The sequence below is a fragment of the Myotis myotis genome, unplaced genomic scaffold (assembly GCF_014108235.1).
Source record: "Myotis myotis isolate mMyoMyo1 unplaced genomic scaffold, mMyoMyo1.p scaffold_m19_p_6, whole genome shotgun sequence".
NCBI classification, from domain to species: domain Eukaryota; kingdom Metazoa; phylum Chordata; class Mammalia; order Chiroptera; family Vespertilionidae; genus Myotis; species Myotis myotis.
The window spans coordinates 8429547-8449736 of record NW_023416368.1 but is presented as its reverse complement, the minus strand read 5'-3'; the positions used below and the strand labels follow the sequence as shown (position 1 = coordinate 8449736).

The window sequence follows — 20190 nt, the reverse complement described above, 5'->3', positions numbered from 1 at the left end:
GAGCTTTTATAGGGCACATCATAGGTAGCCAATTTGCTCATTGGTCTTAAGAAAGAATAAGTTCCCAAGTAGGATTTCATGGATCATTCTGAAAACCTATCGCTCACTTTAAATGTAAGGTGTCCTTTATATGAGAGGTCAGCAAACTGCATCTTGTGGACCAAATCTGACCAGCTGCTTGTTTTTGCAAATAAAGTTTTATTGGAGCACAGCCATGTCCCCTCATTGCCTGGGGCTGCTTTTGTATCACAACGATGCGGTGAAGTAGTTGCAACAGAGACTAGATTGAGGCCCACAAAGCCTAAAAACACTTACCATGTGGCCTTTTACAGAAAAAGTTTGCTGACTGCTCTATGGCATTCGCAAACTCATTTTTACTTTTCTTGGTCTTACCTGGAACGACACAAATTATAGAAGGCTAGGAAGAAGAGACAAAACTCCCAATATTTGAGTTTTCTCTTCTTGACTAGAGTGGGGTATAATACTATCTTGGTGACTTTGCACGAACAGGCCCTCTTTCATATAGGACTCTGCCGTGGTGCACCTGGATATAAACATCAGCTTCGTCACTTGGCAGTTGCATGAATTTAAGTAGGTCATGTCCTCCCTCAGCCTCTGATTCCTCATCTGTGAAATGGGCCCCCCTCATGAGCACGCTTTCCAGCAGAAATGAGACAACTCTTGTAAAACACGGTCTGTAGGATCCAGAAATTAATAAGAGATCCGTGAATATTAGTTGTTGTCGTTGACATCTTAGAGCTGGTGCATTGAGCAAGCCTCTATGGGCTGCCACTTCTTATGAGGGGCTATATTTTTGTTTGTGGGTTTGTTTGTTTAAGTTAGTTTTATTGATTTTTAGAAAGAGAGGAAGGGGGAGAGGGAGAGAGAGAGAAACATCGATGTGAGCACCAAACATTAATCAACTGCCTCCTGTACACCCTGCACCAGGGATCAAAACCACAACCTGGGCATGTACCCTGACCAGGAATTGAACTGGCAACCTTTCAGTGTGTGGGACGAACCCCAGCTAATTGAGCTACACTGGCCAGGGAACGTGCTATATTTCCCAAAAGCAAAGTCTGCCTTCAGAATGTCATAATAGACAATCATGCTGCATCATCCTTTTTTTTTTTACCTTCTGAGTATTCTAATGAACCCAAATGAAGACTTCTTCCCAGACGTTTTCTTGACAAGATCCGTGGGAAGCAGGAGGGCCAGTATGCTGGCCGTCCTGCCACGGCGTTCCTTGTCTTGCTGCAGCCTGAGTCCCATTGCTGCCAGCCTGTTTTAAGCCCCACCATTCTCAGTTTATAACTCAGCTGTAAACATTTATTTGTGCCTGGAGCACATTTCTTTCCTCCCCTTTGAAAAAAAATCAGAATTTCCAGATGGTATGCAAGTTGGAAGAAAAATGGCAAAGACTGTTATGCTGTTTAGAAACATGTTTTTCTACACTTGCCCTTTCAGCAGAAACTTCGTAATGATTTTTACTAGTTGGCTTAATGCACGGGACTAGGAGCCAGATTAGCAGGGAGGTTGGTAATTCCTCCTCCGGCTCTTGTCAGCCTCTCAGTGAACACAGCTCAGGGTTTCAAAATGATCACTTCCCTGCATGAGGCCTTTTCAAAGTCGGTGAAGTCCCCAGAAGGGCGAGGGGTCATTGGGTTGGAGCCAGTCATTACGACGACGGTGCGTGTCTCGTGGAAAATAGACCAATAACCTATGCACCGACACAGCTCCCCTCGCTTCGGAGGCCATGTTCTACCATTGTCACAGATGGGTACCACTTACGTGTGTCACGTGGCTAGATTTAGCTTCCGATTGTCACCTGCAACTTCGTTCTAAGTTGCGTAGTGTGTGCTATACCCAGCAGCCTTGTGACTGGTGTGGGTATTAATAATGAAAGCCGGGTCCCTCCCCACCACAGTGGCCCTCTCGCCTTGGTACTCTTCTCTTTTGGGGTTGCCTTACACATGCAGGGGCTGGTGTCTGCTCTCTGCATGGATGCACACCTTGTTGTATCTTTGTACTCAGCCCAGGACCTGGAATACAGTCAGCATAGTGGTTAGATAGGTGAGATTCGGTATTGGTCAGACACGGCTGTCAGTCCTGGCTCTGCCACTTAAGAGCTGTGTAACCTTAAGCAGGTCACTTTGCTTCTGTGGTCCTCTCATCTGAAAAAAAATGGGGGAGGGATCACAAAGGTGCATGGCAAATAGTCACCCCTCAATAAATGTTAGCTGCCGTAAGTCATATGAGTGAACTGAACTACAGAGCAATGCAGAAGCAAGACCACCTGAACAGCCAGATGTATAACTATCTATGGACCATTTGTATGCCATAAGCATCTATAGACACAAGTGGTGAATCTTTTTTAATTAAATTCAAAATATCATGGCAGTTAACTGGTTAACACTCTCGGGGACAAAGAGTTGGCCATTTTTACCTAAGGTGACAAACTGAGGTTTCTAAAGATCTAAAGGCTACGTACTTTCATAACATCCTTCAGTGCTTAGCGCCCCAAGCACTGAAGGATTTTGTAAAAATCATTATTGCCGTGGGATACCGTGACTACCACCACGGGAGCAGTGACACTCGGAACGGAAATCTGTCCGTGACGAATGGCCAGCCAGCGGCAGGGTGGAGGCCGACAGGCTGCTGGGGCCGCGGAAGAGCTAGAATCCAGGGCAGTGAGCTAATGTCCTTAGGAGAACCTTTCCGCCCACCTCTTGGTTAAACAGAACCCTCAGATGGTTGTCCTGATTCCCCAATAAATGGAAACAAGGTGTAATGTCTGAAGCAATATTCTGAATTCAACTTTATTTGCAATAGATAAAAATATGTGAGGCAGAATAATCTGCAAGGCAGATTTACGCCAAGGTGCCTCCGGAGTTCGGTTAAGTTCAGGAAGTATGAAGATGAGGCTTCATTTCCCCGGTATGATGAGGAGGCCATTCCCGTTATCTCTTGTTTGGGGAATAGTCTCGCTGTTCCCATAAATGAATTATGGCAACGTTTCCTGAAATGATTAGCTCCTAATGTGGCTATGGAAGGCTGTCGATTTGCTCGGCATCAGTCTTATTTAACTGGTTGGGATTTTAGGTACATGTTTCTGAAATAGGCAATAGCTTCCCATTTACACGGGCAATCTTCCGTGGAGCTATAGAGAGAGGTGGGCTCTGCTGTGAAATTGATCATTAGAGTGTTTGCTCCTAAAAACCCAGAAATCTCATCTTTAAGCTGGAGATGAACCAGCCAGAACGATCGTGTGTGAAGCATCTGCTTCTTAGGGCCAAATGATCATCATCTCCACTTGTCACTTTGAGCTCACAGACAGAGAGAAAAGTTTGCCACAGAAGCCACAGCTCCGGGAGGTGTGGGCTGGCCTGCATCCTGCTTGCTCACAACCCAAGGAGGGCGGCCAGACTTTCGCAGAGTAGCTGCCTAGTTCCTCCTCTCCTGAGACTGCCAAGTCAAGCCCAGCCTGAATCCATGGGACTCTGGGCTGCAGGCTGCCTGGATGAAAGATGATGGGAATGTGACATAGACCCCAATGATGTTGACCAAAGATTACCTTGCACTATCAGAGATGCTCAACTAATATTTATTGCATGAAAGTATGAATGAATGAATGACCCACCTAACATTGCTTTGGACACTCATGAATCATTGCTAAGTAAATGAAATCTGGCTATTTTTCACTAACACAGGCTGCACAGAGGTAGTACCTACCAAAAAGCAGCTAGAATACATTTCAACGCCTGCAGTTTGGAGCGAATGAATTTGTGCCTTTGTTTTCTGGGGCCATAGCACCTTAATTCAGATGACAGTCCCTCCCTGTCTGCAGACATATTGACCACTCATTGTATATTGATTTGGGCGGCTTTGGAAAATGATGGCCTGTATCTTTAAGGCCCACCCTGCCCCTTGGCCCTCTGTAGTGAATTATGCCTATACTAGGCAGCCTATATTTTGAATTAGACCATCACAAATTGATCCTCCAAATCTGGGGTTGTTACAGTGTTTTTAGGTAACACAGCAACAGAATAGAAAGATGTAGCAGCACCTACAAGTCAGGTACGACATCTATTACCCTAATTACTCCTCAGAAGGAGCCCATTATACAGATGAGCAGGTAAACTCAGAGAGGGCAGTGAGTAGCCTGAAGGCACACAGCTCAGGGTTGTCAGCACTGGGATTCAAGCCCAGGGCTGACCATGGCTGTGTCACACTGCCTTCTGAGGTCTCAGACATTCCCAGTGGGAGGATGCCCTCCCTGGAGGTAAAGGTATAAAACTCAGGACTTCACTTCCTGTCCCTCAATGGCAGCCTGTTAGGGACCAGCCGTGTTTGTGGTCCTAGAACAGCTGGCACAGCTCAGGAGTGGGTCAGTTTGTGGGAGAGTGGTAGCCTGGCCTCTCCTGCTGCCCGTGACCTTAGAGGCAGTCCAGACCTTCACTCCTGGACACCTGGGGACAGTTACTGAAATGGTTCCTGACACTCTGGTGGCAGCAATTGGCAAAAATACCTTTTTTATGTCTTCTGAGGCAGTATTTACTAAATAGGTATTTTTTTTTCTCATTGTCCTTAAAATTACAGAGGTTATACAACTCATTGTAAAGATTTTTTTAGAAATATATAGAAAAGGTCTTTTCTCTTTTACTATAAAGAATATTAGTGTAACAATTGGGAAATTTGAATAAGGTCTGTAAATTAGACAAAGCATTGTATCAGTGTTAATTTTCTGGTTTTTATAAGGATACTAGAGGCCCAGCACACAAAATTGTGCGCGGGTAGGGTCCCTAGGCCTAGCCTGGGGTCAGGGACATCTTCCACCCGCTTGCCAGTCCCCAGTGCCGCCCCGCTGCTGCCACCCATCCTGGTTCCCCATTTGCCATATGGCTATGATCAGAGCCTGCGGGCCGGGGGGAGGGACCGAGAGGCGGTCAATGCACCTCATAGCGTCTGGTCGAGTGGTTGTTTTGGTCATTATGCCATTATGGTCGCTGGGATTTTATTATATAGGATTTTACACAAAAGATAACTAAGAGTTTGCTCATGATTTTTCAAAAGGATCCACAAGGAAGTTTACTTTAAATGGTAAATATTCCCATAGAATTTTCAAAAGGTAGTTGTATGTGTGTGTGTGTGTGTGTGTGTTTAAGTTGGTTTACTTGCAACTGTGTACAGTGAGTCTTCCTTAAGGCACTCATTTCACCCAGTAATCACAGGGGTTGGGTAAAAATGCCCATCAGATGGGCAGGCCACTTGATTCAGTTCAACAAGCGTTTCTAGAACCATCATGTGTAGCTAGTGCAAACCAAAGAGAACCTGGAGATGAATTCGCAGGTGTGCCTAACCACAGGGAGCTCAGTGTCTAATAAGAGAGACTTGGGAAGGTATGCAAAACCAATCCTAGTACCTACAACAGGTGCCATGGTAGCGTTAAGTGTAGCTATGGAAACTCGGGAAGAACCTACTTTTCTGGTGGGGGTGGGGCTGTAAAGGAAAAGAGAGCTTCAGTGTGAAGGTGAACTGCATCTTAATTTCAGTGCTATTCAATAAAGCAGGTTTTTCAATAAAATAAGCGAATCAATCAAGTAATCACTTCTTAGAGGGTCCAACCAAAAATCAGTAATGGAAACAGATGATTTCTAATTTTAAGCTTGTTCCATAGTTATTTTGTTCTATTTCATAAGTATACCCTCCCCTCTCTCTCGGTACACAGATAAATAGACAAACATGTATACATATCTACACATATACATGTATACAGACATATAGATCACACTCACGGTGTTTGTCTTTTAGAAAATCCTTTACTCTGTAAAGAAAGCTAAATGCTTTCACATATAGTTTTTCATTCTTTTATTTAATTCAATGCAGCTAGCTGGCATTTATTTTACTATGATTGTGGTCTAGGAACTGTACTAAGCCCTGCTTTGTGTACTTCTGTTTGTTACTCCCACCCTGTGAGATAGTCACTCTTATCATTCCTGTTTTATTAAAAAAATAAAATAAAATAAAGACTGGAGGCCAAGAGAGGGTAAGCAAACTGCTGCAAGTCATCCATCAGGAAGAACCAGAGTCAGGATTTGAACCCAGTTCTGCCTGGCTGCAACACCTGTACTTCATTGCCCAGGGGCACTGCCTCCTTTGGTGGGTGGGACATGAAGAAGGGGAGCGCCTGAAACCCTAGGGCAGAGGTTCTCAACCTGTGAGTCGCGACCCCTTTGGCGGTCAAACAACCCTTTCACAGGGGTCGCCTAAGACCATCCTGCATATCAGATATTTACATGACGATTCATAACAGTAGTAACATTACAGTTATGAAGTAGCAACGAAAATAATTTTATGGTTGGGTCACAACATGAAGAACTGTATTTAAAGGGCCAGAAGGTTGAGAACCACTGCCCTAGGGGGACGTGTGACACCTGAGAAGGCAGCCTGCAGTCACAGGTGGTGGCAGCTAACTTACTGAAGTCGGTATCCTGAAGTTAGGGTCTAGTAAAAGAAGTGGGTGCCACTGATCTCAGAACCAAAGCCCCACAGCTCCGTGTCCAGGCCACTCTCTGCACACCTGACATTCTCAAACTCCACTGAGATTTCAGTGGCAGAGTAGCGGCTCGTGATGCTGACTTCCTGCTTCTTTTTCATATCCTGTCATGATCCCAGCAACCCCAAAAGCCCAGCAGACATAAAGGAAAGCCCTTCTTATTAAGCTGAAAGATGAATAATTTCTTTAAAATTTTTTATTTTTATCGACTTTATTGGGGTGATATTGGTTAATAAAATTATATAGGTTTCAGGTTTACAGTGGTATAATACATCATCTGTAGATTGTATTGCATGTTCACCACCCAACGTCAAGTCTCCTTCCACCACCATGTGTCCCCCCCGTTACCTGTTTCTTCAACTTATTGCCACACTATGATTGCTGGGGTTACTCTGGGTCACTCTCCAACGCCCTGAAACTGTTCTTCCTCTGGGGCCTTTTTTTACTACATTTCTTCCTCACTGGTTCTTTTTAACATAGCCCTTCCCCCCAAAAGGCCTTAATTTGGAGGAAAGGCAGGGGGTCTATCTGAAGCAGCATTTTACATACAAATTAGTTTCCAATTTATAATCAGAGCTTCTGATCAAATGGTGATAATAAGTGTTTCCCCTGGACTTGTCACTACTTTAGCAAAATAAAGAATACACTTAGGCTTAGAGCCTTACAGATAATAATAATGATGAGGAAAGCTAATTTTTATTTAGTATTTACTTTCTGCCAAAATTATTCTAAAAGCTTCCCGTGGACTGACTTGCTAAAGCCTCATAGCAATCCTGGGAAATGAATAATAATAGTGTTCCAACTGTACAGATAAGGAAACTGAGGCAGAGAGAATTGGTACATTTACCAAGGATCAAAGCTGGGTTTTGAGCCAAGAGAGTGTCAACCCACCTCTGCTCTTACATATTACACAACACTCTTCCCCCTACAGGCAAGTATTCCATGTCTGTGAGCCAACATCCAAATGCTCGAGGAACAAGCCGTCTAGTCCCACCTAAACCTCGGAACCATTCAGGACTTCCTAGTTGTTGCTTTTCTTCTTAATGATGTTATATGATGGAAGCTTCCAAACTTCTCTCCGGAGCCTGTCCTCTAGCTTCTTTTTTATTCTAGAGGTCAAGAGTTTCTTCTTAGGGTCTAAACCAGTGTTCCCCCTGCTTTATTTTAAGACCCTGTGGACTTTTTATTTCATCCACTATTGAGCTACATACAAATGAATCATCACCTTTCTTGCTAAAGAAAAGTGGGGGGAAATAACTTCAGACCCTCAAGTCACCCTGGGGGGGGTGGGGGCAGGTATAATTTAGATATGGAAACCTTCAGAGATCCATGTCTTATTTGGCAGATGTAGAGACTGGCCCAAGTCACTCCCGAGTCTTGTCTCGGGAGAGCGGTGAGATAGGAACAGAGCCAGGTCTCCTCAGCAAGGTAACTTCATTTCCCTTCCATGCTGGTCCAGTAACCATGCCCTCTCCTGACCACCCAAACCCTCTGCAATGTGTAGTGGCCACGTACGGAGAAATATTTTCAGAATAGTCCCTCCTTTCTGGAATGCAGAGGGGAGCTCATTTCTAATCCTTTGTTCATTGACCTGGAGTCTTTCGCTAAGCAAAATAAGCCAGTCAGAGAAAGTATCACATGATCTCGCTCATACGTGGAATCTAATGAACAAAATAAACTGATGATCAAAAATAGACCCAGAGACATAGAAGCATGGAACAGATCGAACCTCAGAGGGAAGGCAGGGGAGGGTGTGTGGGAAGAGATCAACCAATGAACGTTTATGCATATATGCATAACCCATGGATATAGACAATGGGACTGGGCGGGGAGGGGGGCGGCTGGAAGAGGTCAATGGGGACTTATATAATACTTTCAACAATAAAGATTGGGGGGAAAAAGAAGTTTCCAGACCAATAAGGCCATCAAACTGACCATTGAAAAATGAAAAGACCCTCAAAACAAAAATGTCCTTGATTCTTTTTGTGTCTGGTTTCCATTGGTTTAGACATTCTCAAGGAGGCAGGAGATTAATCTTATTTTGTTTTTCAAGTTCAGAATCCATTGGAAGGAACCACAAATGACCCTTATAAAACTAGGTTCCTCAGAAGTGTGGGAGGCACTGGTGATTTAAAAATCTTCTGATGACATAGGTAGTCCTGAAGCTCCTCTGATTAAAGTGATAAAAGATGCTGAGTGTGGGCAACTGATGGTTCCCTACAAGCAATTCCACAGAATGGGGCCATGATGGTGCTCCCTTGTCACCACCAGAGCAGTGTGGTTTCCGCGGGGTCTCTAAGCCCCTCCCTCTCACTCACAGAAGGAGTTGCTCCCAATATTAGGTCAGCCTAAGATCAAATCCCCGTTTTCTACTGAGTTATTTTATTTCCTTTGGACTGATTTTTATCTACTGTTACTTCTTTTTTTTTTTAATATATTTTATTGATTTTTTACAGAGAGGAAGGGAGAGAGAAAGAGAGTTAGAAACATCGATGAGAGAGAAACATCGATCAGGCGCCTCCTGCACATCTCCTACTGGGGATGTGCCCGCAATCCAGGTACATGCCCTTGACCGGAATCGAACCTGGGACCCTTCAGTCCGCAGGCCGATGCTCTATCCACCGAGCCAAACTGGTTTTGGCACTTCTTTTTTTTTTAATTTATAAAAATGTTGGAGTACACTGGACTGATTTGTGGCTGGAAAGAATAATTACAGGCTGCAAGAATTAAACATGCTGCCAAATTAATATCACTCTCCCTGCCCTGCTGATATTTTTTTTACATCCCAGTTACATTCAGGGTCGTTGCAAGCTTTGCATGTACTGAGCAGACTCCGGCTCTTATTATATTTGATCAGCAAATGGCAGTCACGGAAGTTTGAGAAAGCATTATGCCAGTATCTCAGATGCCCTGGGGTCTGGGTTTATAGTTTTGTTATTTAATACCTGAATGTTTTAAGCTGTGACTTGAAGAGGAACTTGCCATGAGTTTAATCTTAATATGTTTTGTTTAAATCCTGGCATATCATTAAACAGAAATGGAGAGCCAGCTCATATGTATAGATGTCGCTGACTTGACGTCAATCCCTGTTTTCCAGGGCCCTGGTCATTGAAAAACAGCAGCATAGACAGTGGCGAAGCAGAGGTCGGTCGGCGTGTGACCCAAGAAGTCCCACCAGGCGTGTTTTGGAGATCACAGATTCACATCAGCCAGCCCCAGTTCCTCAAGTTCAACATCTCCCTCGGGAAGGACGCTCTCTTTGGTGTTTACATAAGAAGGGGACTTCCACCATCTCATGCCCAGGTATGGCCATGCTTGATCTGACCATGAGCTACTGTTTTAAAAATACACACACACTTTACACCATCTAGGGTGGCTATCATTAAAGGGTGAACAATAACAAGTATTGGCAGGGATGTGGAGACGTTGGAACGTTGGTACCTTGCTACATTGGTACATTGCTATTGAGAATTTGAAATGGTGCAGCCACCGTGGAAAAGAGTTTGACAGTTCTTCAAAAAGTTACACGTAGAATTACCATATGACCCAGGAATTCTACCTCTAGGTATGTACCCACAGAGAATTGAGAACATCATTTCTCATAAAAACATACACACGAATGTCATAGCAGCATTATTTGGTATAACCCCCAAGTGGAAACCACCCAAATGTCCTTGACTGACGAATGGATAAACAAAATGCAACATACCCGTACAGTGAAATATTATTCAAACATAAAAAGGAATAAAGTGTCGTTACAGCTAGGACATGGAGGAACCTTAAAAGCATCTTGCTAAGTGAAAGAAGCCACATACACAGGGCCACGTATTCTATGATTCCAGTTATATTGTCCAGAATAGGTAAGTCCACAGAGGCAGAAAGGAGACTAGTGATTGCCAGGGGCAGGAGAGGGTAGAATTGGACTGACTGCTAGTAGGTATGGCGTCTCTTTGGGGAGTGATATAAATGCTCTGAAATTAGATCGTGATGGTTGCACAGCATGGCGAATATTCTAAAAACTACCAAACTGTAAAATAGTGAGATTTATGTTATGTGAACTATATCTCAAAAAACAGTAACAACCCTACCTGATGAAGTCAGCTTTGCTAGACCTGGGGATGAATCTTTGGGTACTTAATGTTCAGGTGTTCTGGTTATTAGATTAATTTGTTAAAATTTCACTAGGAGGCACCCCTAGTGAAAAGAGTGACAAAATTCAGCAGCTGTTTTTCTGGGACTTCCTGTTCTTCCCTGAACTGAGCTCCTTGGGAAGTCTTGGACTCTGTGAAAGTGGCCTTATTCCCAGTGCTGGGAACGAAGAGATTGGATTACATGATGGATTTCATTGTTCCTCCTCTCACCTCTCCTTTAATTTGTCCTGGTAGGGATTGTACTATACATACCAATTGGAATAAATTAATACCCAACTAGCTTGGTTTTCTTTTCCAATAAGAATTGTATATCCAGAGGAAACCATCGTTGAGGTTTCCCGCCTCATTTGCTTTCAACGCCAGCAAGTCCATAAGGAAGTACATTAGGGAAATATTCCAGGAGTATTCCATCCAGTCAAAGATGACTTTAAAATGTGTTGGAAAGGTATTCATCTAGAAAAGTCAATTGGAAGAATTGAAAGCTTTACCGTAAACCCATTAGCAAAACTAAAGCAAGAGGGCACTATTTCTTCATATTTAGTATATGGCAGGCATTGCTAATCGATGGCTGTACGTTTTCCTCACTGAACTCAGTACAGGTCCCTCCAACAGGATCCCTAAGGCAGCCACTAATGATCAACCAGTGTTGACTCTCAAGATGAAACTTATTAGCAATCCCATTTTTACAGCCTGAAATGATCCGTGTAAGGGACTCTTCCTTTCTGAGCAGGGAGGGCCATGCTGTAGGGACCGGTATGGAAAGTGGTTGTCAATAGAACAAGCATCCATCCACACAGAAAAATATTTACTGGTCTAGGCACTGATTACCCAGAGATATGTTAACGTAGCCCTGGCCAAGCAGAACTCCTGATACCAAAAACACAATTTTTTTTCCAAGAGCTTCTCATGCAGAGAAAGAGGAATTCAGCTGAGAGGAGTCCCAGAGGCATTTCTGTGACTTCTGGCCAGGCACATGGCAGAGTGCTGCTCTGGGAAGTTCTGCCAGTTGTGAGGTGGTCTCCTTGACCTTCAGGTGCCATTGCTCCTATTGCAGCATAGCGAAGGATTTGCAGTGGTGAAATCTGCCCTTTTGGCATTCGTCAAGCAAGTGTGAGCATGCCTCTGGGTACAGCTGAGCATAGCTTTCCTCTCAGCCAGTTGGATGCAGGGAGCTTGCTGGGAAAACTCACTTCTTCCCAGCATTGTTTCCAGAACCATTATCCCCCTTCCTTTCCATCCTCTGAGCAACAGAAAAGCCGGTGATCCTGGAAATTGGGTAGGTAACTCTCTGGGACTGTGTGATAGTGGACAGTGGGCAAACAGACTCTCCCCAGGTTCCCTGCTGTGCTGACAGTCAAGACTCAAATCCTCAGCGACAGTGTCTTTTCTGCTTTTGTGGCTACACCACACTGTCCATCTCCTGCCAACCTAGTGATAGTTCCGGTGGTCGTCCTCTCAAAATAGCTCTACTCCCAGGACAGGCCCATCACATTTCAGGGGAAGAGAAATGAATAGGCATGGGCTGATGTGCTTGAAGGGTTTCAGTCCAGCTGCCAATTTGGAAATTTCGTGTGCGTTGGAGGGTCAAGTAAGCGAGACACAGTGCAGATGCTTAGAAATGAACAAGACAGGTACAATATAGGGCGCTCCTTTTAAAAAGGAAAGGAAGGGAAAATACGACTCCCTACACATTCTCACACCCGTTCACTGTCATTACATGCATTCACGTCCTTTTGATGGGCTCCATTTCCTCCAGGAGATGGTACTTAGCTCCTTGCAGGGATAGGTGACTAACTCATTATAGAATTTCTCAATTCTATTGCCATATCCTATCAAGGAACATAAGTTCTATGGGGATTGGCAGTCTAGCCAAGGTGACTCATATGAGCTGGAAAGACAGAAAAAGGTGGGGAGGGGAAAGAATATGAAATTCTATTGGCTGTGTTGCAGGTAATGGCTATGCTTAAATTTTATTGAGTATTAATAAAATAATAAACCTTGTAGGCTCTGACCAAGAGCCTACAAGGTTTAGTGTCCATGTCCAAGGATATTAAGTACAGAGAGAATCCTTTCTTACCTGCTGAAATTTCCCAGGAATCAGAGTCTGTCCCAGTTGACTTTTGGAAAGTGGCGAGAAGCTGTGATAGGGGCACTGTGGCAGAGGGGAGAAAGTCCTGGGGCAAAGGGAGAACTGAGAACGGAGGCCCCGCTACGTATTACGCCGGTGACCTTGGACATGTCCCTTAGCCACTTTTAGCCTCAGATTTCTTATCTACCTGTGTGACCTGCCTCACACTATTGTAATAATAAAGGTAAGATAAGAAAACATTTGGTAAACTGAAACACAATATAAAGATACTAGAGGCCCAGTGCATGAAATTCATGCATGGGGGGAGGGGGAGAGGGTCCCTTCAGCCCAGCCTGCACCCTCTCCAATCCAGGACCCCTGGGGGAGGTCCCTCTCACAATCCTGGACCTCTGGCTCCTAACTGCTTACCTGCCTGCCTGCCTGCCTGCCTGATCACCCCTCACTGACCACCTGCTGGCCTGATGACCCCTAACTGCCTCTGCCTGCTGGCCTGATTGCCCCCAATTGCCCCACCACCACCAGCCTGGTTGCCCCCAACTGACCCCCCTGCCAGCCTGGTCGCCTCACACAGCCTGCTGCTTGGTCGTTTGGTCACCCCTCACTAACACCCCGCCGGCCGGGTCGCCCCACACAGCCTGTTCGGTTGTCCGTTCAGTTGCGATGGTCGCTTAGGCTTTTATATAGATAGAACACATGCAAGATATCACTGTACTAAGAAATCCTGTGTGGCCCTAGCAAATACTGAATAGAAATAGGTGATTGTGTAAACATAGCTATTTAAAATAAAATTAACTTTCTAGTTTTATTGCTTCTTATTGAAGAACAAACTGTTTTCATTCAAGAAAAAAATTAAAAACAAAAGGAAGAATGTGAAAATATAATTTGAAGCCGTCCCCTTTTGCCAAATATTTAGATAGAATTTTTGATATAATAAAACATATTTTGAGGGGGAAAAAATACCTCAGAAATGGAGTGGCTTAAAACGACAGAGGTTAGTTCTTTTCTATTCAGAACAGTGGTTCCCAACCAGGGGCACGTTCACCCCACCCTGGCGACATTTGGCGGTGTCTGGGACTGTGGTGGGTTGTCACCCTGGGAAGAGGTGGGTGGGTGGAGACTGGGTGGGTAGAGACTGGGGATGCTGCTAAACACACACAAGACAGCTCTTCACAACAAAGAATTATCTGTCCCCAAAAGTCAAACGTGCTGAGGTTAGGAAACCCTACTTCACATGCTCGTCTTGGGTGGCACTGGGCTTTGCTCAATGTCAACCTCATTCAAGGATATAAGCCTATGGAACCTCCACTACCAGACACAGGACTAGTTCTCAGCAGGAAAAAAAAAAAAGGAGAAGGTGGTGAATTGTCCACCTATCCCTAAGAATTCTGCTTGGGAGTGACACATGTCATTTAAGCCCCTCTCCTATGGACCAAAGCAAGTCATCCTAACTTCAGTGGGGCAGGAAGTAGAATCCTGTAATGCCCCTGGTTGGAGGAACACCAGATATGTCCATGAAAAGCCCTGATCACTTACAGTAAAGTGTTGGGATGCCCGTCCTCCTGGCTAGTCTTTGTGAGCACCCTTCATTCTTTTCCCGAAAGCAACCCTTAAGGATCTTACATGAATGGTCAGATTGCCCTTCTGAAAGTCCCCGCCACCAGCAGTGAGGAAGTACCCATGTGATTTACTTGATCTGGTGCATAAACTGGGTATTATCATTGTTTACTCTTTGTCAGATTGAAAGGTAGATGTTATGTTGTCTTTTAAATGCAGCCTTTTGATAGCCTGCATTACTTTTGTTAAGACCCACACCCCCAAAATAGAGAGTTGACCTAAACCAGTCAGAACCTACCGGCTTGAATTCTTTATGGGAGTGGTGTGTGTAAGGAAGCCTGGCACATCTTGCCAGATCTTTGCAATCCTACAAACCGTGTCAGATTTGCTCAGCCCAGTTCTAGAGAGGAAACATCAGACTTTCCAAAGGAATCAGAACTGACCCAGATAGAGTGCAAGGCACCCAGTACGCCTCAGAGGCCGCGGCTGCGAGTCAGGATCCGGTAGTTAAGGCAGAGAGCAAGCCATCTGGCAGTTACTCCCTGATTGCGGCGGGTGTGTCAAGCCAAGTGCAATCCTCTGCGAGAACAAGTCAATAATCGGCAAATTAGGTTCATGATTAGCCCCAGACAACAAGACATCATTCCCGCTTGGGAGCCCTGCCGAGACTTCGCCTTCTCCACAGTCCTGTTTAGCAAATATTACCAATGCCTATTTCATCTCTCCAACGGATGGAGCCAGGAGCCCAGTGACTTCCAGAGGCCTTCCAGCTGCAGGGGGTTGATTGGAGGGTGGGACTGGGGATTGAACGGCAGGAGCATGGAAGGGGACCGCTGTTGACCCGAGCGCTTTCCACTGGGATGCGTCTGTGGACTGGGAAGCAAAACTAGCCACACAGTAAAAAATGACAGCAGGGAGCTATTTAAAAGACCACAAATTGCCCCATGATCACACCCACTAAATGCAAATATGGCAGCTCCAGCATGTGTGGACAAAGATCAAACATTCCCATTTGTCCTCATCAGGGGCTGATGAATTCCCCTCAATGGCCCTTTTTAAAAGTGAATTTGTAGATGGCGATGAGTAGGGTTAGCTTTGGTCACCTCGGGGTATCCCCCTCCAGCTTGAAAACTTATTTGACAAGAAATTCTCTTCTTCCTTGTTCCTGTCTTGCTTGCCAAAGAAGTAAATTGCACACGTTTCCATTAGAGGCGGCACTAACCAGGTCCCTGGGACAGAATCACCCGAGTTCCTGAGCGTCCTGGTTCTGTCATGTCCTGGTTCTGTTACTGCGCCACCCTCTTTGCACCCTCCCTCCCCATGCCCGTTCACCAGGCAGATGGGCTGTCCCTGGACCTCATCCTTCCAGGGGACTGTGGGCTGTGAGCCTGCTGTGGTGGGAACACCCGGGCTGCACTGGCAGCTCCCAGAGCAATTGCATTTCACTTTGAAGGAGGCATGTTTGACAGGCATGTCTGCAGACCTCCCTTTCCAAAGTCCTTGCACTGTGTGTGGAGAAAGAGTTTGTGAAACCAAGAGAATCTTGGATTCTTCTGTGTTGGACCGAACATGCTTTCTGAAAGCTCTTTCTCAAGGCCCTGTCTGATTACCTGGTTGCATCAGCACAGCAAGCGAAGCTGCCACTCCAGTGGGTGGGTACCCTCCGGGGCAGCCACCATGGAGAGCTAAGGAGGAATCTCAGGGGAGGCTCAAGTCTTTCGAGAGACTGGTCTTGACAGAGGCGCAGGGAGGACACTGTGAATGCTTTTCCAGAGGGTCATGCTCGGGGAGAAAGACAAAAACAAAACACATAAATAAGTCAGAGGGGGCAGCACCCAATCACCTTGTAGACTGAGCAGAGTCTCAGAGGTACTGTAGTTCAGCACTTTGCAAAATTTCTGGGCAAAGACCTTTATCTTCTAATGAAATCTTATATAGAACCCCATATATAAGTGGATAAAGTGACAGCTGTATATTTTATAGTCTAAACCCATATTTGTTACTATAATGTTAATCTCTGTATATGTATGTTCATTATATATGGGGGGAGGGGAGAAAGAGAGAGAGAGAGAGAGAGAGAGAGAGAGAGAGAGAGAGAGAGAGAGACAGACTAAACTACGGTGGTCACCTCTAGGAATAGGTGAGGAGAACAGGACTGAGAATTAGGTTTGAAAAGTACTTGTTTTATTTGTAATAAAGCATTTAAGGTAAGGCGAGCTCCCTTCCCATCTCCCACAACTGCACTCACAAAGACTGAAAGTAAATGTGACAAAATGTTAAGGTTTATTCATTTGAGTAGCTGAAATATGGGTATTTTCTACCATAGTCTTTGCACTTTTCTTCATTTTAGTAATTGCTGTCTCTTTAAGAAAAGCAAATCTGTGACAAGCTTGAGTCTGTTTTGAGCAAAACAAGCGTTGAGAGACTATAGAGGATGACGTGATCTCTATATTCATTTCATTTATGCGCTTCGTTTTGTTTGCAGTTTTGAGAAAAATCACAATGAATGTCTGCAAGTAGTTGCAAGCAGCAGGGTTTTTTTTCTTAATTGTCTTTTGTAAAATACTCTGGCTACTCTTCAATTAAGTTGATCCACACTTTGGGGGGGTGGGGGGAGGCAGGAAATGATTGTTTGAAGATTAAATCACTTCAACTATCTAACAACTACTTTCTTGCCTTAGATACACAAGTAGAGAAGTTGCACCCCCAAACTTTTCTAAAATCAGCTTTGAAACCCTTTATTTTTAAAAATTGTCATTATGGGAGATGTCACATGTTCACTGGAAATTGCATTCCTGGCTTAATGTCCTGCCATGACCTTGTACCCCTGCCCTGCCTGGCACTTGGTTGAACAGGGTTCACCAGAGCAGGAGCTTATACAACTCTGAGCAGATACACATCCACGAGCGTTCAGAGACCAGTGCTTGGAACTTCCAAATACGCAGCAGAGGTAATGGAGTTCAAACCCACACTGGAAAATGTGAGGAAAAGGGTTACTCCAGGATCTTCACAGCAAGTACTGGCTGTGAAATGTTCACGGAAGGCCCTCTCAGGAAGGCTGTTCCCTAGGGAAGCAAAAGTTATCGTAAGTCACAAATGCCCATTCATCATCTGATCACTCATAGGAGATGCTCTCCAGGCAGAGGTCCCGCCCCAGGTGGCGCTAGCCATGGTGATCACAGGCAGCATCGCTGGAGGGCTCCGACGTGCCAAGGACTGTTCTCACACGAGTAACCTTAGCTGATCCTCACAACAGCCCTGGGAGGGAGGCAGCCCCACTTGACACAGGAAAGAACCGAGACAGTTTAGGGTCACAGAGCTGGTGTGTAGTGGACATGGCAGTCAGGCGCGTCTTTTGTCTCCTCTCTGTGGGCGGTGTTCCCAGGAGCATCCTCAGTGCAGCGTAGACATGGTCACTGATGAAGTACAATGGCCACTCGGGCCCCAAACGGGAATTGCAGTCCCATGTAAGGGATGCTGGAGGTCTGGGGTGTGCCTTAATGGGCCAGGGGGAGCCTGGGTGAATGTGGGTCTGGCCGAGGAAGCACCATTAAATACTGCAACGGAGGGAAGGAACCGAGGTGACAGGAGGCACCTCCAAGGGGGAGACTGTGATCAGGTAAAGAGCAGCCGTGGAAAGTTTGAGGAAAGCATCCAGTATGCTTACAGACGGACTCCTGAGTGTGTTGGGCCAGTCAAGCCGGAGGGATGCTGTATTGTTCTCGAGTGGTTCATCGATTCTGAGATGCGTGTGAGTGCGCGTGAGGCTGGTCCTCTGACATCTCTGAAAACAGGATGTGTTTTGCAATCGATGAAGCTGAGAGACAATGAAATGTTGGGTGTCACATTTCTGTGAGTGTATGAAAACTCGGTGTTTGCTCTGACAATTGAAGTGTAGTTGCAGATATAGCCTGAATTTTCCTAAATATGAGATTTTTTTTAAGTTTCATAATTAGTTCTATTTTTCAAGATTAAAGTCCTCATCAATCATTTTCTCATTGGTTAAAAAAACACGCATTCATTTTAAGTGTCCTTTTTACTAATTCCAAATATCCTCAGATAACTAGATCTTATTGTACATACCAAGTCAGTGTGGAGATTTAAATATATTTTTAAGATATATAAATATACAAAATGAGATAAAGTTTAAATAAGCATTCTGTGGAATGCCTGTGCTGCTCTTCAGATACAAACAAGCTTAGACATAAGAGTATGGGCCAGTCCAGACTGTCTGGCCTCAAATTTCAACTTCCAGTACCTCCAAGCTGTGTGACCTTGGACAAGTCAGGCAGCCTCTCTGGGCCTCAGTTACCTCAGCTGTAAAATGGGGATAATACAATTATACATTCACAGCATTGCAGTAAGATGTAAATGAAGTCATCTGTATAAAGCACTCAGAACCATGCTGGCATGCAGAAATGATATAAGCTATTATTTGCATGTTTTTCAAAGCATCCATAATGCAAGCCCCACAAGCCCCCAAACAAAACAAAACAACAAATTTCAATTGTGTTTTTTAAGGTAACTTTTATTTGTGTTTTCCTCATAAAAGCAATATATGGTGATGTTAGGAAAAATAGAAAGCATTAACATATTTAGTATATTTTCCAGTTTTCTGTTCACATATTGCAATCATTTTTATAAATACAGGATCATAGCATGCGTACTGTTTTTATCCTGCTTAATAATAGGGAGGGAACATCTTTTTAAATCTGAGTATTCTTCCAGGAACTCATTTTAAATGCCTCAAAAATAATTCATTGTGTAGATTTAAATTTTTTTAACCAACTCTTATCAACACTGTAATCATTCTACAGTAAACATCCTTGCAGGTATACTTTTGTGTATTTTTAAATAATTTCCTTATGATGAATTCTTAAGAATGAAATTGCTAGCCCAAAGGAGTTACAATATGTCAGGCTTTTATATCAATAATAATAATACCCATAAGAATAGCTCACAGTGAGCATGCTTACCATGAGCTGGGCCAGACTCACCGTGACCCTCAGAGGTGGGTAATTCTCTTATCCTCACCCTGAGGATGAGAGAGCAGAGCCTCAGGGAGTTGACATAACTTGCCCAAGGTCACACCGTTGTCTGATGAAAGGTCAGGCCAGGCTTTGGGAGAAACCGACCAGTGCCTGGGATCTGTCCCTCTGTAGTCCTCGGGAAATCATTCATCGACTGGACACATTCCCCATTTGCTCCCTCTCCTCGGGAATACATTTGATTCATTTCACAACCAGCCCACAATAAGACCCTCCTGTTGACCTTGGGAGGGCGAGGAACCAAACATGACCTTTTGGATAAGCCATTGGCTAAAGACAAAGATGAGAACATGCAGTAAATAGGAAATCACATCGGCGAGGCACTGAGAGGTTGACCTCCATTCTTCTGGCCTCGTAGTAGAGCTTCGGTACATCTTGGAACAGCCTTGAGATGTTCACCAGGATCCCGACACTGTTTCTCACTTGGTCTTCAGAGCAATACCTTCCACTCTTCTCCTGGCTTGGATCAAAAGGTAGCGTGATGGGGGCATGGCCTTGTGGGAAGATGAAATATAAAATCAGTCCATGCATGCACGCAACAAATATTCATTGAAGAAGGATGCAGAGACGAAAGCCATCAGCTCCGCCTTTGAGGAGATGCGGACCTGGTGAGTGGAGTGAGGATGGCAGCAGCATTGTTGGGCCGTGAGATGCACTATTGGGAGAGAGATAAGAGCTAGCTCTCGCATAAGCCTGGGCTGAATTTGAATCTTATCTGTGCTACGTTGTATGTCTGTGATGAGTCTCCGCATTCAGTTTTGCCATCCGTAAAATAAGGACCACAGCCCACCA

At 44.7% G+C, this 20190-nt stretch overlaps 1 protein-coding gene across 7 annotated transcripts in view; it reads left to right on the top strand.

Moving 5' to 3' along the window:
• TENM2 (teneurin transmembrane protein 2) overlaps positions 1–20190 on the top strand; it is an 897969-nt gene that overhangs the window by 710561 nt on the left and 167218 nt on the right. For all 7 annotated transcript variants that reach the window (XM_036312664.1, XM_036312661.1, XM_036312660.1 and 4 more), the window contains one exon: positions 9654–9859. In XM_036312664.1, the coding sequence (XP_036168557.1) occupies positions 9654–9859 (206 nt within the window). The remainder of the gene's footprint in view (positions 1–9653; positions 9860–20190) is intronic.